This window comes from Crinia signifera, chromosome 1 (assembly GCF_055691185.1).
Source record: "Crinia signifera chromosome 1, ASM5569118v1, whole genome shotgun sequence".
Taxonomy (NCBI): Eukaryota; Metazoa; Chordata; class Amphibia; order Anura; family Myobatrachidae; genus Crinia; species Crinia signifera.
The window spans coordinates 232,798,347-232,815,038 of record NC_139217.1 but is presented as its reverse complement, the minus strand read 5'-3'; the positions used below and the strand labels follow the sequence as shown (position 1 = coordinate 232,815,038).

General features: G+C 46.8%; 1 protein-coding gene across 1 annotated transcript in view; it reads left to right on the top strand.

Moving 5' to 3' along the window:
* Window positions 1-5,932: 5,932 nt before the first annotated feature.
* The window catches only part of ABHD17A (abhydrolase domain containing 17A, depalmitoylase), a 35,056-nt gene continuing 24,296 nt past the window's right edge, over window positions 5,933-16,692 (top strand). Inside the window, exons 1-2 of the mRNA XM_083179429.1 lie at window positions 5,933-7,208; window positions 8,695-8,889. Coding sequence (XP_083035555.1) covers window positions 6,895-7,208; window positions 8,695-8,889 — 509 coding nt within the window. The 5' untranslated portion in view covers window positions 5,933-6,894. The remainder of the gene's footprint in view (window positions 7,209-8,694; window positions 8,890-16,692) is intronic.

Genomic DNA, 16,692 nt, shown 5'->3' with positions numbered 1-16,692 from the left:
GTGTGCCAGCGGTGCTGCACCACTGGTACACAACTATATGCAGAGCGGGGGAAGTGCCAGGCAGAAGAAGTGCTACCCCTGCTCTGCATCCCCTCTGGGTGGCGGCCAGGAAATAAAAATAAAAAAACAATACAAAACAATGGGAGGCCGCTGATTGCTATCTCAGCCAATCAGTGGCCACCCATTCTTTTGAATAAGGTTTTTTAAATTATTTTGTCCCATGCCTTCAGCTCTCCAGGAGATACATGCGATAAATCAAATGCTAAAATTGTATGTAAACCCTCCCAGGGAACTGCCGGGGAAGTTTAAGAGAAATCGTCCTTAGGACAAGGTGGAGGGAGCAGCGGGTGGGGGGACATCGAGGTGGTGGGAGGGGAATGCTGCAAGGCGGCTGGCGGGGGGTTCGCTGCTAGTAGTGCAGAGGCAGCTGGCGCTGCGGGCGACAGTGACACAGAGGCGGAAGTAACATAGAGCCAGGCAGGGGGAGCCGGGAGCTGTCAGTACTAAAAAAAAAAGCCCATACAATGAATGGGCAGCCTGTGATTGAGAGAGCGCTCAGCCAATCACAGGCTGCCCATTCATTATATGTTTTTTTTTCCAACGCTGACAGCTCCCGGCTCCCCCTGCCCGCCTCTACTTTACTGCCGCCTCTGTGTTCCCCGCAGACTACTAGCAGCGTCCCCCGCCCCCCTGATTCCTCCACCTTCCCGGAGCATAGAGTCCCCCTGCCCGACTCCCTGTGTCCCCCTGCTCCACTCCTTCGCCGGCGTCCCCCGCCCCCCTGCCCGTCTCCCTTGCCAGCGTCCTCTGTGTCCCATGCCCGGCTGCACATAAGATTTAGCAAATCTTATGTGCAGCCGGTCCGACCTTCCAACTCTGACCCGATGCGCATGGTCCCATTCGCATCGGGTCAGACCGAGTGTCTAAATCTGCAATTTGGCCCGATTTCACTGCCCGATCCATCTGAATCGGGTGAAATCGGGACCAAATCGCATCGTGTATGGGGGCCTTTAGGTAGGTAGGATAAAACCCAACAAGGGCTGTGTCCTGAAGACATAGGAATTGTAGGGCTAAATGTAATCGGGTGTGAGAATCAGAAAGTGAGAGATTTGGGGAGAGTTTTTCGGCCCGTTAGCATATGGGAGCGCCAAGCATTTCATGGGCTTTCTCCCATGAGAAAGCTGGGCATTCTCATGCTAATGTGCTGATGATGCAGGTGCGGGGGGCGGGCAGCTGACATTACCAGATGTCAGCTTCCCACCCACTTCCCCCCAAGCGTCCACGCATATATAAGTGACTTCAGTCACTTTTATATACTTGTGCCTTCTCCATCATTTGATAATCGTCGACCATAGAATGATGTGGGCGGATCCCACAAGGCTGCGAATGGATGTTACTGTGTAACATCCATTCGCAATCCCAGCAAGGGAATCACCCTTGCGAATGGTGGACCGGCGTACCACCATTCGCAAGGCGGGGTTTAGTGGACATGCAAGGTAGCGAATTCGCAGCCTTGCGAATCAAGCCAGAATAATACCCCTTTTACACCAAAATACCTGGTCGGACCCTGGTCTTTGAACATGGGAGTTTCCAGGGTTGGACCCAGCTTCATACCCCATTTACCCAGCACTGTGGCCCAGGTCTGCACTGTTTACACTGAACCTGGGTCAGCCCTGTTTTTCCCTATGGATGACATTAAAATTTTCGGTACTTGTGTATTATACCAAAAGGCATGCGATGGTATGCGATACCGCGCGATATTGTACAATGTCATACTCGCTGCGCTCGCCCGAAGCGTGGTGAGCAGACGCGGATACCTGTGAAGCCCGCGAGGGGACGCCGATACCTGTGAAGTTATCCGCGTCCCCTCGCCACGCTTCGGGCTTGGTGGCTCGCTGCGCTCGCCACACTTTCTATTCTCAGCTCCACGCCGACGTGGATAGTGGGGGTATGAAAAGGTCGGAGGATGCGTACCGCCGCCCCTCGCGGGCTCGCTGCGCTCACCATACTTCGGGTTCATGTTTATAGTAGGGGGGTGGCGTGGGGGTGCATTTAACATTGTTTAGGGTGCTTATACAATCTTTCATCGCATAGGGGGCAAAAATCGCGTTGCATCGCATGCCATCGGGTGCATGGCATGCGATGCGATTAAAACATTGCACGACCAACATCGCCGTGATAATACACAAGTACCAAAATTTCCATTTTAGGACTGATAAACTGCCATCCAACCTTCCCTCAATGATTTAAAATAAAAATAAATTAAAAGAAATGACTAGTTAGAATTGAAAAATGTTGGTTTGTTTATTTTGTAAATATTTTTCAAAAAGTTATATTCAGTGCTCAAGCACACATAGTGGTATAAAAGTGCAGCATCACCCATGTGCTCTCCCCAGCCCCTTCCCCTGCAGCAGCAGAACGAATCTTACATGTACACCCCCCCAGCCCCCCCCCCCCCCCTCCAAAAAAAAAAGTAGAGAATTAAGCAGGCTACTGGCTGAGGAAGAGCATACCATTTTAGTTCAGATAATAAGGTCCATACACACTGGGCGACTATGCCCAGCGTGTATGGACAGCGATGATCGCTGTCATCACTGGGTGGAAAGCTGTTCAGTCCATACACACTGAGTGGCTTTCCCCCTGCCCGGCGCCATCAGTGGGCAGAGGATGGCTTTGCATAGCGCAGCGCTATGCAAAGCCGCTCATGATTAATGGCTTTCCCGGCAATGATGCAGGAGTGCGCAGCAGCGCTCACAGCTCATTGCCAGGGCATACACCCTGGTCGGCTTTGAGCTCAAAGTCGCCAAGTGTGTGTGGGCCTTTATTGTGTCCAAGATAAAGGAAGCAAGATCTTGTGCACTGATAGTAACTAATGGGTTCGGTGAGGGAGGGATAAGTATTTAAAATGTATTTAAAGTTCACTTGGCTTGTCATACAGGCCAGCGATGATGCGGGAGCCACAGCAGCGCTCACCGCTCATCAGCCCTTATTCTGGTTGACTCACTCGGATGCGAATTCGCATCCTTGCAAGTCACCCTAACCCCGACTTGCGAATGGTTAGCCGGCACCACCCATTCGCAAGCGGTATTGGTTCACAAGGCTGTCGAATGGATGTTTTACATGAACATCCATTGACATGCCAGTGGGAAGCTCCTCTATCTTTCAATGGTCGTCGACCATCGAATGATGGTGAAGGCGCACGCATATGTAAGAGTGGTCCAGATCACCCTTACATATGCCTGTAGAATTGCAGGGAATTGGGCGGGCAGCTGACATCCGGTTGTGTCAACTGTCCACCCCCCCCCCCCGAACGTGCTTCACAGACATATTGGCATGTGTACGCCCAGCGTTTTCATGGGAATGCCCATGAAATGCTGCGCATTCACATATGCTAACGGCCCATCCCCACACCCCTCTCCACCCCCATCTTGCAAAGCTGGGGGCGTGCACCAGCAAACAGACTTTTCGCCGAGTTCACACGCACCCAGCGTATACACATGTGCAGAAATGCTGCTGCGCATGAGCAAAACATTGGTCCCCGTGTGAATTTGCGTCCGCTGCGAATGAACCAGAATAAGGGCCATTGTCCGTCCATACACACTAGATTTTGAGCTCAAAGTAGTTCAAAAGGCGAAAAGTTACCTACTTTAAGCTCAAAACCGCCTAGTGTGTATGGGCCTTTATATGTAAGGAATTCACTTAAGGGGTGTACACACGCTGTGATATGGTCAGGCAATAGATGGTGAAAATTGCCTAGGTTAGCCAAGATCGCTCCATATGTACACCGAGGGCGACAGCGAGGCGTAGCCCCACTATCGTCCAGCCAAATAGACTGTACAGGCAAGGACATTTTCACTAAGCAGCCGCACACAGGGGTCATTCTTATTGATTTGATAAGCTGCGAAGCTCACAGTTTATCGAGTCCCTGTGACGCCGCCCTGCCGAATAATGCCCCCCCACCATTTCCCCTTGCAACCATGCACATGCCCTCGCATGTGCCCGCAGCAGGAGAAATCATTGATGGTCTCCAACGATCAAATCATTTCTCCTGCCTTTGCAAATATATCATTCTCAACAATTTGCGTGTGCCAGGACAAAGACAGGTCAGGCGGCTGACATCATGTGATGTCAGTGGCCTGCCCATGTCCCAGCACCGCCCCTCCCTCCCCTCTGTGAACTGCCTGGGTTTGCACATGCGAGAAATGCAGCCTGAGTCCCGTGTGTACATGGCTCTAGAGTACAAGAGATTTATGCCACTGACATTCTGTTTATGTGAGAGATTTTGTAGGTGTCTTGCTAATGTGACGTCAGCAGCCCTCCCCCGGCACACCTGATCCTGCTCTCCAACCAATGGGAACGCTCCACGTTTTCATGGGGACGCCCATGAAAACACTGGGCATTCCCATGTCTGTGCACCGCCACTGCCCCCATCCCGCCCTCGGCCCCCTCCCCGCTGCAAATGGCTCTGCGACATTGTAAATCATCTAGGCTGTTCGCAGTCTTGCTTTGCGCAAACCATGACCAGCAGGGCAGGGGCCGAATTCGGTTCTCTCTGAGTGAACCAGAATTGGCCTATATGTCACTGAGAATGCTGCACACAATGTGCCCAAATCAGGTTCATTCACACTGGCTGTAAATTCTCAGCCCAAGAGATAATCAAACGACCACACATGCACATGGTACACAGGGCCTTATTCTAGTTCATTCTTTCTGACAAAATCCTTCTTAGATGGACAAAACCATGTGCACTGCATGGGGGCAGATGTTACTTGTGCAGAGAGAGTTAGATTTGGGTGGGGTTTTACTTCAAAGTGAGATCTATATTGCAGTGTAAAAATAAAGCAGTCAGTATTTACCCTGCACAGAAACAAAATAACTCACCCAAATCTAATTCTCTCTGCACAAGTTACATCTGCCCCACCTGCAGTGCACATGGTTTTGTCCATCTAAGAAGGATTTTGTCAGAAAGAGAGAACTAGAATAAGGCCCACAGTGCGCAAGCCATCCACTCCAAGGCAGCAAGCCAAGGCTAGCCTTCACTCACTGCCTGCAGGGTGATTGACAGCCTTTGGGTTCGTAGGGATGGCCATCGACCACCGATGATTCATGGCCGATGTCGAATACTTTAGCCATCGATGGGGGAGAACCAGATGGTTTCCCTCCATCGATGGAACAGCAAAACAATATTTTGCTTCTTTTTTTTTTTTAAAGTGCCGGGACACAGAGCATAGCTCTGCCCCCCAACACCCGCGAAGCCCCGTCCCCGTGTTTTGATTGGCACACAGGCCAATCAAACAAACACAATGGATGACCATCGATATGTAAAAATATCGATGGTCATCCATAGCATAGTTTAGCACTATCAATGGCCAGTTGCAGAATTGCCATCGATGGCAATGGCAATGATGGCCATCCCTTTGGGAGTGTGCTGCTGGGCATCTCCCAGGAAACGCAGGTGTTTACTGGACGTTGGGAGGGATTTCAATGGTGAATGAATTTCCCCCTGTGTGAGGAGGGTACTCGGCATGGTGACGTTTACATGCTCACTGGGCTCTGAACACTCGCAGCCCAGCGAGCAGGTCTGAATCAGGCCCACTGTCCTGCCATTTGTTATATAAAGTACTTTGGAGTGAAAGCGGCAGCAGCCAGAGCCCCATTATAGGCCCTGCAGCACATTCCTGTGTAGCCCCGCCGCCGCTGCTCGGCTTTCACTCGCTCTCTCTCACCTTTCTATCTTTAAAAAAAACACTGTGACGTGTGACCGTCTGCGAGTGAGGGGGCGGGGGTACCACGGGCTGTTATTTATGATAGACACGCGCCCCTAGGGCGTGGTTAAGCCGCCAATCGCAGCGCAGTCACGCCCTCTTTCCAGGCTCTATGTCCCCAAATCAACACTCAAAAGACGTTACAGTGTCACCGCCTATAGACAGGGTGGGTGTGTTTCCCATTCACACACACCCCATCCCCTCCTTATTCTCGCCCCTCTCTGCTGGCCCCGCCTTGTCCCCGGGTCACACTGCTTCTCCCTCTCCCCTCTCTTTCCTTGTCTCCTGGTCTCTCCCTCTCTCGTCACTTCCAGCTAGAGAGTCACATCCGGCACCTGGAGACATCCAAGCTAGAAGAAGAGACGTTCAGAGACAGCCGGACGTCACGGTGTACGGGGAGAGACAGACCGAAGGACTGGGGGAGGCAGCTGTTACGGTTACGGACTGTGCCGGGCACGGTGTCACCTTGCTGAGCAATGGAGCCTCTGGACTTAATCAGCTGTGGGGCGCCCCCCGTGACACCCGCATAGAGATCGGGAGTCCCGCAGCAGCGCATCGACTGCTGATCAGTGGTTTTCCCCAAGGAAGGGCCGTGTATAGGGACACCGCAGGGACATGTAGCCTGGCCTCCCCTCTCATTCCTCTGGCAGAGCTGGTACTGAGTATCGGGAAGTTTTGCTGTGTTGGGTTAGGGTCACCCTCGCACTGCAGTGCCCCTGTTCCCCGTGTCCTCCCCCGCACTGCTGCAATGAGCAGCACACTGTGTCTGTGTGGTAATACACAGGTGTCCAGCGACACAAACATCTAGTATTGCTGTCCTCCAAGTGTCGTGTGTGTGACACCGGCTTGTGTAACACATACACTATATATGGGAACAGCGGAACACTAGGCGCAATTTCCAAACCAGACGAATTTGCTACATTTTCTGAATCCGATATGCTCCTTTCCCAAACACTGGGCGATCAAACTGTGTTCTGGTCTTCTTGGGTTCTTGCTCTGGGGAATACTGTATGCCATGCCACTATGGGGTATTACGTCTAGATCCTGATTTGTTTTTTACAAAAAAGCAAAGGCTTTTTTTTAAATATTATTTTAAAGTGTTTTTAGTTTTGTCTGAATTTTGTGGGAGATGAACGGGTTTTCCATAAAGGAGTTATGCTGCCTGTTTTGTTGCCCACCGTTTCCGGGCAGGATTGCAGCCAAGCTGGCATTCCTACCCCCCTCACCCACCTACACTATCTTGCCAGAGCAAGATGCCTCTACAAGGGCTGCTGCTGGCCGGGCTGGAACCGGGGTCATGGGGCGCTGGAAGCTGCATCTGTCTGATCGTGCTGACTTCCAGTACACTCAGCATGAGTTGGACACCATAGAAGTTTTTATGGCCAAGAGCAGTCGTGGAAACAGAATTGCCTGCATGTATATCCGTTGTGTTCCCGGTGCAAGGTATTTCTAGTCTTTTCTATTCAATGAGCTGTCTTGTAGAGATATACATTGGTGACCATACGAGTAGTATACACTAAAGGTGTCAATACACATTACAATTATTGTATACAATATCGCATCTCGGTTTTGCGATGAGATCTAGTACAAAAAGTATGTGCAGCACATACTTTTTTACTAGATCTCATCTCATCGCAAAACCGAGATGTGATGAGATGCAATATTGTATACAATAATTGTAACGTGTATGGGCACCTTTTAGATCTATTTTTGCATGTGCTTACAATCTGAAAAAAAAAATCATAGCTCTGGAAACCACAAAAACAAATGCATGCGGCATTAGTGAAGGTTAAACTGCTGGGTACACACTTGGCGATATATCGTTAAGATGTGCACAATACAAATATCCTTAACATCGGTCAGTTTGTATGATAAAGATGCGGGCTCCTGCACATTGATGACCCTTCCCATCATCTGTATATGCAGCTCAATCTGACAATATGGTCAGTGACTATTTGTACAGAGCAGGGGGCTGGGTTACGTCACTGACCAATATCGGTCAGTGTGTATGCACTATGCTATTCTCCCGCAGCACCACCACCAATATAGTTATCAATATCGGCGGTGTGCAAACTTTTCTTTTTCCCCATATATGCAGCAGATATACACCTAAGTGGTAGTCATGAAATCCATTTTAAAATGTGACTAATCCTAAATACAAGTAGAGATAGAGATTTTGGGTTTTTTTTTTTTTTAGAAAGGAGTTCTATAGAATATGGGATGGTGCTATAAGCAATCAGTCAGATTCTATTATCTTCTAGGAGGTGCTAAATAAATATGTAGATTGATTCTGATTGGTTGCTATGGGCAACATCCTATCTTGGTAAATAAAGGCCATCCTATTAATAACATTTGCACCACCACTGCCATCCCCTCCATACAGTTACATAACTTGAGCTGTTGAGATGATACATTTACAGTGCAGCACAGTGGGACTTTGTTCTGTTATTAGATAATTGTGTAGAGTGCCTGGCTGTATTTTTTTTCCTTTAATGATACTATGTTATGTACAGAAAGGCTGCTATGTATAATGACATATATTATGTTTGAAACTTATTGTTGAATGCCTATGTTTTTGGTAAGCTCTAGAAACTAGTATTTTTGTGAACATTTGGAGGAATTCCCTTTTTATATGTCGACTTGTGTTATCGATAGAATTGTCCTCTAAAGGTGGCCATACACACGCAGATTTATCTGCAGATCTGTCTGGTTGGAACAAAAACATGGTTATGGATGAGAGCAAATTACAGTTGACAATTTGCTTGGAAATGCTGGAAAACTGACAAACTGTCACTCATCCATAACCATGTTTTTGTTCCAACCAGCCAGATCTGAAGATAAATCTTACTAGTGTATGGGCACCTTAAGTGTGATCAGAGGACATGTGGGGTTATGTGATTAACCCATTTTTGTCTGCCTGTTTCTACAGGTTCACACTGCTCTTTTCTCATGGCAATGCAGTGGATTTGGGACAAATGAGCAGTTTCTACTTGGGACTAGGGACACGAATCAACTGTAACATCTTCTCATATGATTACTCTGGGTATGGTGCTAGCTCTGGGCGACCCTCAGAAAAAAACTTGTATGCAGACATTGATGCTGCCTGGCAAGCTCTACGTACACGGTGAGTGATATACCTGAGTGAATTACTTTGTTAAATAAGGGCTTATTTCATGACATAGAGCCGCATTCAGACGAGTATGCAAAGCCAATGTTGGTAGATCTGTGTGTTGCAAGATTCTTTACTATGAGTGTCCAGACCTTTTTCGTCATGGCTGAAAAACATCTGGACCCTAGGCCTCAGAATGATTGGCATTTTGTGGCAGGCATGGCCAGTGTTCTAGAAATTTGGAGCGTTGTGACCACATTTTCTGGGCATGCTGAGTCCAGTGCCAGCTTCACTTGGCCAGACAGCGCGTATACACTGACCATTCTGAGTAACCCAAAGGTTACTCCGATGGCCAATAATCACCCAGATCCAATGCTGCGTTCTTGGACGCAGGAGCCTTTCCGACAAACTAGCATCAGACCTGTATTTACTTAAGGGGCATTTTACCACAGCCACTGCAGCTTTGCTAAAGTGTCCATCTTTGTAATTGGTAACCTTTTTGTAGTGCTGTGACCCATAGCCTTTGCCATGAGATTAACACTATGTCAAGCAGGGGAGGAGGAAACTATGAATTTATCTTCAACCAAAAAAATCCCGGTGTGCAGGAGGAAACTGTATGGCTATTCCTGCATGACACAGTTACTGTATTGTGAACTGTCACCTACAAACATATAATCCATACATTGCTTGTAAAGGTACATGACAGAAATTAGGATTCTGCTGCAGGCTAAATTTACATAGATTTGATTTAGGTAAGACTCGTATACATTTGTCATATTCTATTTAAAATGCATATACAGCAGCAAAGGGCGGGTATGCCAAAGTTTAAGAAATAAATGTAGGTCGCGTAAACTAATAGTTATATTTCAAGAAAAACATGTCACTCGAGGTACAAATGCAGCCGTTCCAACACATCTTCTGGATCCTTATTGGCATGTGACAGACAACCAGGCCATAGCTGTGATCTTCTGGCATTCGAATAAGTATCTCTCCAAACCCTAATCCCTCTAACCATAGCCTCCCCTGTGTCGACACTCATACAATGTTGACATGTGGAATGTCGATATTGTTATTGTTGACCTTTTGACTACTTTCCATATTTCATTAGTAAAGCTTTGAGTTAATGCATTTCAACTTGGAGTGACTTTACATGTACATTACAATTTCCTGTCCCTAAATTATCCAAGCAGTGACTCCCTGACGGTCCTTCTCGCCATCAGCTAATGAAAAACCGGCTTTCCTACGTGAGGATTTCTTGCTATGATCACACATCAAATTAACCAATCACTGTTTATGCATGTGAAAAAAATTAATTCACATTGCTGTGGTGCCCCATTCATTTTAATTAGTATTTCCACATGGGGTTAACACCTCATTGAGATAAATTGGGAATTGTAATGAATGTGATTCAATCCATTCACTTCTGTAAAATCCTATGTCTGCACTATCATCTATAATAAAGCATATTTACTCATGTGCATTGACCCTGTGCTGGGTACCTGGGATCTCCTCTGGCTGTTCCTGCGGTAGTGCATCATCTATAAAGCTTTTGTTGGGAAGGAGAGAAGTACATTTACAATTCTGAGTGAAGGCATTGTTATTTGTACTCTTGCTGATCCTCCCCTCTGCCAGTGTCTCAGGCTGGCAGGAAGGTGGCATAAAGTCTTGGATGCCTGCCAAGTCTTGCTTTAAATTGGGAAAGAAGGTGCTGAGAGTCCTTCTAATGTACAAAGCCCTATGTGTGCACTCGTCAGCTCTGAAAATAATTTAGAAGCATCTGTATTTATACTAATTATGTACAGCAGCAGAAAAGTGGATAACAGTACTTAATCATATCTTAACTTCCTTCATCTTACCTGAGCTGGTGTACCTCATGCTGTTTTCACACTGCAAAACCTGCTCTGACCCCTTTTTTTTTTTTTTTTTTTAAACGTTTATTTAACCGGGTCAGAGCAAGTTTAACCGCTTTCACACTGTAAGCGGTATATTACTGGTTAATTACCATTTCTGTACCTTTCACATTGAACCCATTGTGAAAGGTACACAGTAATTAACCAATATTATACCACGCAATCCCTGGTACCTGGCCTGTGCCCCCCCACTCCCCTGGTACTGGCATGCGCCCCCCCTCCCCTGGTACTTGCCAGCGCACACTGTCCTTTCACCAAAGCAAAGGGTCCCGCTGCCGGGCATTAGAGCTGCACCGCCGGCAGTAGGCAGAGCGGGTTCAGGGGGTGACCCGGGGCCAGCAGCCACAAATGTCGGTAAAGCAGCAGCCCCCCCCCCCCCCTGTACCCCGTAATGCAGCACACAGCCAGCACCTAGTAACACCCTCCCCTTCCACTGGCAGCAGCGGGTGCCAGTGCCGCTATTAGGGACATGGGGTACGTAGCAAGCAGCCAGCGGCACCCAGTGCCTGCTGTACACATCACCCCTGCTCACCCGCCTGCAGCAGCAGCATCGCCAGCACCGGCAGCAGCAGCTCTGGGGGACCCGTACCACTGGCACAGGACACAGTGGAATTACAGCATTATAGCCACTAAGCACCCACTCTGTGCATATCTAATGAGCGGGAGTCAGTGCAGTGAAAATTTAATGAGCGGGTCCCCGTCCCCTCCATATGTAATAATTTCATTTCATATGCAGGGGGTGGGGACCCGCTCATTAAATATGCACAGAGTGGGACCAGCTCAGTGATAACTGCTGCCAGGGTCCTAAATACCGTTTCAGACCAGTTCACACTGCCAAAAAAATGGGTCTGAAACGGGTAGGACACTGCTTTTTTACCAGTTTAAAAAATACCGGTATTTCTTAAATGGGTAAAGCACCCTGGAGCTTTCACACTGCAGCTCTAAACATTTCAAAAGGCAAAAAATACCGGCAATATACAGTTTAAGAGCTGCAGTGTGAACAATGTACAATGCAATATGTTTTATTTTTTTAAAGGTTCCTATTTGTAGTACAGAGTTTGATGTCCTACGCATTAACTTTTGAGGGTCCCAAGCAATAAGGTAACAGGGCAGCAGTACACCCTGTGCTGGCCCCATCATAGCATCATGGTCTTGTTATAGGGCCTGCAGCCTTGGGAAGAAGAGCACTGTCAGGAGTGTCCTAAGGACGCTCTGGGCAGCTGCACTGACTGCCTACCTACAGTAGCACTGGTGCAGGTATCATGAGGCAGCAACTTTGCTTCCTCCAGCGCTCTGTGGGACACTATTGCTCACACATCCCTAATTACGGCCCTGACTACAAGTGACAACTCTGTCTTTTGGATACCTATGAGGACACCTAGAACTATTTATATGTTTGATTTCTTGTTCCTGAACTCTGCTAAATGCTTTCTAGACTTAATTCTCTATTTTCATTGTAGAAGGACTTGTTACCCATACACGGTGGTCCAGGTCTTCATCATAACATACCTTTTTTATAGCTGATTTAATGTATGCTGTGCATTACTAGGAGATATGCTGACATACATCTATCTAGAAACATAGAATTTGATGGCAGATAAGAACCATTTGGCCCATCTAGTCTGCCCCTTTTTTTACCCTTCAGGTAATATCAACCCTTTTTAATCCTTATTTCTTTGTAAGGATATTCATATGCCTATCCCAAGCATGTTTAAATTATTCTACTGTCTTTGCCTCTACCACCTCTGATGGGAGGCTATTCCACTTATCCATTCCCCTTTCTGTGAAGTAATTTTTTCTAACATTTCCCCTGAACCTACCTCCCTCCAGTTTCAGTGCATGTCCTCGTGTTCTATCACTTTTCCTTTGAAGAAAATTTCCCTTCTGTGCTATGTTAAAACCCTTGATATATTTGAAGATTTCTATCATGTCCCCCCTTTCCCTTCTCTGCTCCAAACTATACATGTTAAGATCTTTTAGTCTTTCCAGGTAAGTTTTGTGATGTAGGCCAGGCACCATTTTAGTTGCCCTTCTTTGTACACTCTCTAATGTATTTATATCCTTCTGAAGATATGGTCTCCAGAACTGGACACAGTAATCCAGATGAGGCCGTACCAATGACCTATACAGTGGCATTATTACTTCTTTTTTTTCTGCTACTGATTCCTCTCCCTATGCAACCAAGCATCTGACTAGCCTTCCTCATTGCTTTGCTACATTGCTTTCCTGCCTTTAACCCCTTCACGACATTTGACGTATATATACGTCATGGCCGGGAAGTACTTCCCGACCGTTGACGTATATATACGTCATGGCTTAAAACTGTCACTGCGCCTAGAGACGCAGTGACAGAGGGACGATGTCTGCTGTCCCTGACAGCAGACATGTCCGTGCATGCCCAGGGGGGGCGGCGATGCCGCCCCCCCGTCGGCGATCGCTGTGATTGGCTGTTCATTGTGAACAGCCATTCACAGCGTTTTCTGTGTCACCGGCGAATAACGTTCGCCGGTGACACGGGATCGGAGGTGATTGGTGCTGTAAAGTACAGCACCAATCACCGCGGGGTGTAAGGGTGACACTGGTGTCACCCCACCTCACCCCTCCCGCCCCCAAAGGCCGTGATTGGTTCGTCGGACCGACGGACCAATCACAGCCATGGAGGGGGGTTTAAACTAACGGTGACTGCACTGCAGACGCCATTCCGGTCTGGAATAGCGTGCAGTGCGGTCACCGTGCCCAGCTGCCGCCTATACTGACCAGAACCCATCCAAAATACTTACCTGATCATTGATATTGCTTATGCTTGTGACATCTTGTGACATCCTGTGACATCTTGTGCTGCTGCGATTTATTAGATAGAGAGAGAGAGAGAGAGAGATAGAGAGGCCTAGTGCTATATTTTGTGCTGCTGCAGTGTGATAGAGCTATAGATAGAGAGAGAGATAGAGAGAGATAGAGAGAGATAGAGAGAGATAGAGAGAGAGAGAGAGAGAGATAGTGACAGATTGTGCTATATATTTTTTATATAACTGAAAGAGATAGAGAGAGATAAAGAGAGATAGAGAGGCCTAGTGCTATATTTTGTGCTGCTGCAGTGTGATAGAGCTATAGATAGATAGAGAGAGATAGAGAGAGATATAGAGAGATAGTGACAGATTGTGCTATATATTTTTTATATAACTGACTGCTGCCCCCCCTTTTGTGCTGATCAGTATAAATTAACTGATCAGCAACTTTTTGGGGGCGCAGGTTTTTTTTTATATATAGATATACCTGTCAGTGCTGCTGCTGCAGTGTCATAGAGTGATAGATAGTGAGAGATAGAGAGATAGAGAGAGATAGTGACAGAGAGTGATAGAGAGTGCTAAATTTTGTGTCTGCTGCCCCCGCCTTTTGTGCTGATCACTATATCTGAGGTGATCAGCAACTTTTTGGGGGTACAGAGGTTTTTTTTTTTATATATACCTGTCAGTACCACCAAAGGTTGTGCACCTGCTGCCCCTCACTGGTAATCAGTGTCGCATCACTGATCACCTTTTTTTATTTTTTGTGAGTGCTGTGGGGTCTTTTTTACATTTTTTTTTTTTACACACACTGTGATTTTGTGTGTGTCCTGTGGCCACTGTGCGCTGATCAGTGACGTACATCACTGATCAGCTTTTTCGGCACAGGGTTGATCTATTTTTTTTTTTTTTTTTTTTTTTGGATCAAATTCCTGTTGCCTTTGAGCGCTGTTCAGTGACGGACGTTACTGACCAACATCTGTGCTCAATTTTTGGCGCAGGACCTTTTTTTTTTTTTAACCCCTTCCATTTTTTTTTGTTTTTAACCCCTTCCATTTTTTTTTTTTTAACCCCTTCCATTTTTTTTTTTTTTTTTTGAACCCTTCAATTTTTTTTTTTTTTGTATTTTTTTTTTTTTTGTATTTTTTTTTTTTTGTATTTTTTTTTTTCTGCACTACATACACACTACACACTACATACCCCCCGGGTTGAAATAAAGTTTGTACCCCCCCTACACTATACACGTGTTGAAACATTTCACTACCAGTAACACAAAAATATAAATGGCATCCCAAATGTCATCCCAAATGTCGTCCCAGTCATCCAGGAGAATGTATTCGGTGAAGGAGGCATATGCCATGCTTGCCTCTGACTCTGACACAGCCAGTGAGGCAAGCGGGGAATTTGAAGGATTTGTCTTAAGCTCCTCTTCCTCCTCTGATGATGAGGGACCCCCTCAAAGACGCCCCCGTAGAGCAGCTGAGACCCCCCCCCAATAATTGATCTCGTATGGACCCCACCACCAGACAATTTTGAGCCCCAGGTTCCTGAGTTTTTGGCCATCCCAGGAATCCAATTTGATTCAACAGGTCTCAGAGAAATTGACTTTTTCAAATTATTTTTCTCTGATGATTTTATAAATTTAATGGTGGACCAAACTAATTTATATGCCCAGCAGTTTATTGCTCAAAACCCCACGTCATCATTTGCTAGGTGGACCCCTGTAGATGCAGTAGAGATGATGACGTTTTGGGGTCTGGTGTTACATATGGGCATAGTAAAAAAGCCACAAATTAGGCAATATTGGAGTACAGATGTTCTGTACAGCACCCCATTTCACCGTATGGCCATGCCCCGGGCTCGTTTTGAGGCAATCCATAAATTTATACATTACACCGATAATGCACAGTGCCCACCCAGAGATGATCCCACCTTTGACAGGCTATTCAAGGTCAGGCCGGTCATTGATCATTTCAGTGCCAAATTTGCAGAGCTATACATCCCTGATAAATGTATTAGTATCGACGAGTCCCTTATACATTTTAAAGGAAGGGTTAAATTCCGCCAGTACTTTCCCAGTAAGAGGGCAAGGTATGGCATAAAAATGTATAAGCTGTGTGAAAGCACCACAGGGTACACCCACAAGTTTAGGGTATATGAAGGGAAGGATTCAAGAATTGAACCGCCAGAATGCCCCCCCTCCCTCGTAGGTGTTAGTGGAAAAATTGTCTGGGATTTAGTGCACCCCTTCCTGGATAAAGGTTATCACCTCTATGTGGATAACTTTTACACCAGCATCCCCCTGTTTAAGGCCCTTGGTTCAAGAGGTACAGCAGCTTGCGGTACTGTGCGCAAGAACCAAAGAGGCCTCCCCAAAACGCACATTGCCCAAGTACTAAGAAGGGGTGAAAGCAGGGGAATATGCACCGAAAATATGTTGTTGGTCAAATATAAGGACAAGAGGGATGTCCTTATACTGACAACAATTCATGGAGACAGTACCACCTCCATCCCTGTACGAGGTACCAGTACCCACACCTCAAAACCAAATTGTATCCTAGATTACAATAAGTACATGGGCGGAGTGGATCTTTCAGATCAGGTACTGAAGCCGTACAGTGCCCTGCGGAAAACAAATATCTGGTACAAGAAGCTGGCCGTGTATATCATCCAGATGGCACTGTATAACGCTTACGTGCTATTCCGTTCTACCGGCCAGAGGGGGACATTTATGCACTTTCAAGAGGAAGTCATAAAGGGCCTAGTATTTGGGAACCAGCAGGCAGAGGGCCCCAGTACTTCTAGTACTGGCCCCCGTATTGTACCAGGGCAGCATTTTCCCAACGAAATCCCCTCCACTGCAAGAAAGGGCAGGACACAAAAAAGGTGCAAAGTTTGCTATAAAAAGGGAATAAGAAAGGAAACTATTTTCCACTGTGAAACTTGCCCCGACAAACCCGGCCTATGTATGAAGGAGTGTTTCAAAATATACCACACATCTATGGATTATTAGGTTCATCATTTCACCGTGCTTCGGGGGTCTTGCTAATGCCATATAGCACCCACCATTCATTCCACCAGAATCTGAGCTGCAAAATCCAAAAATCACTCCTTCCCTTCTGAGT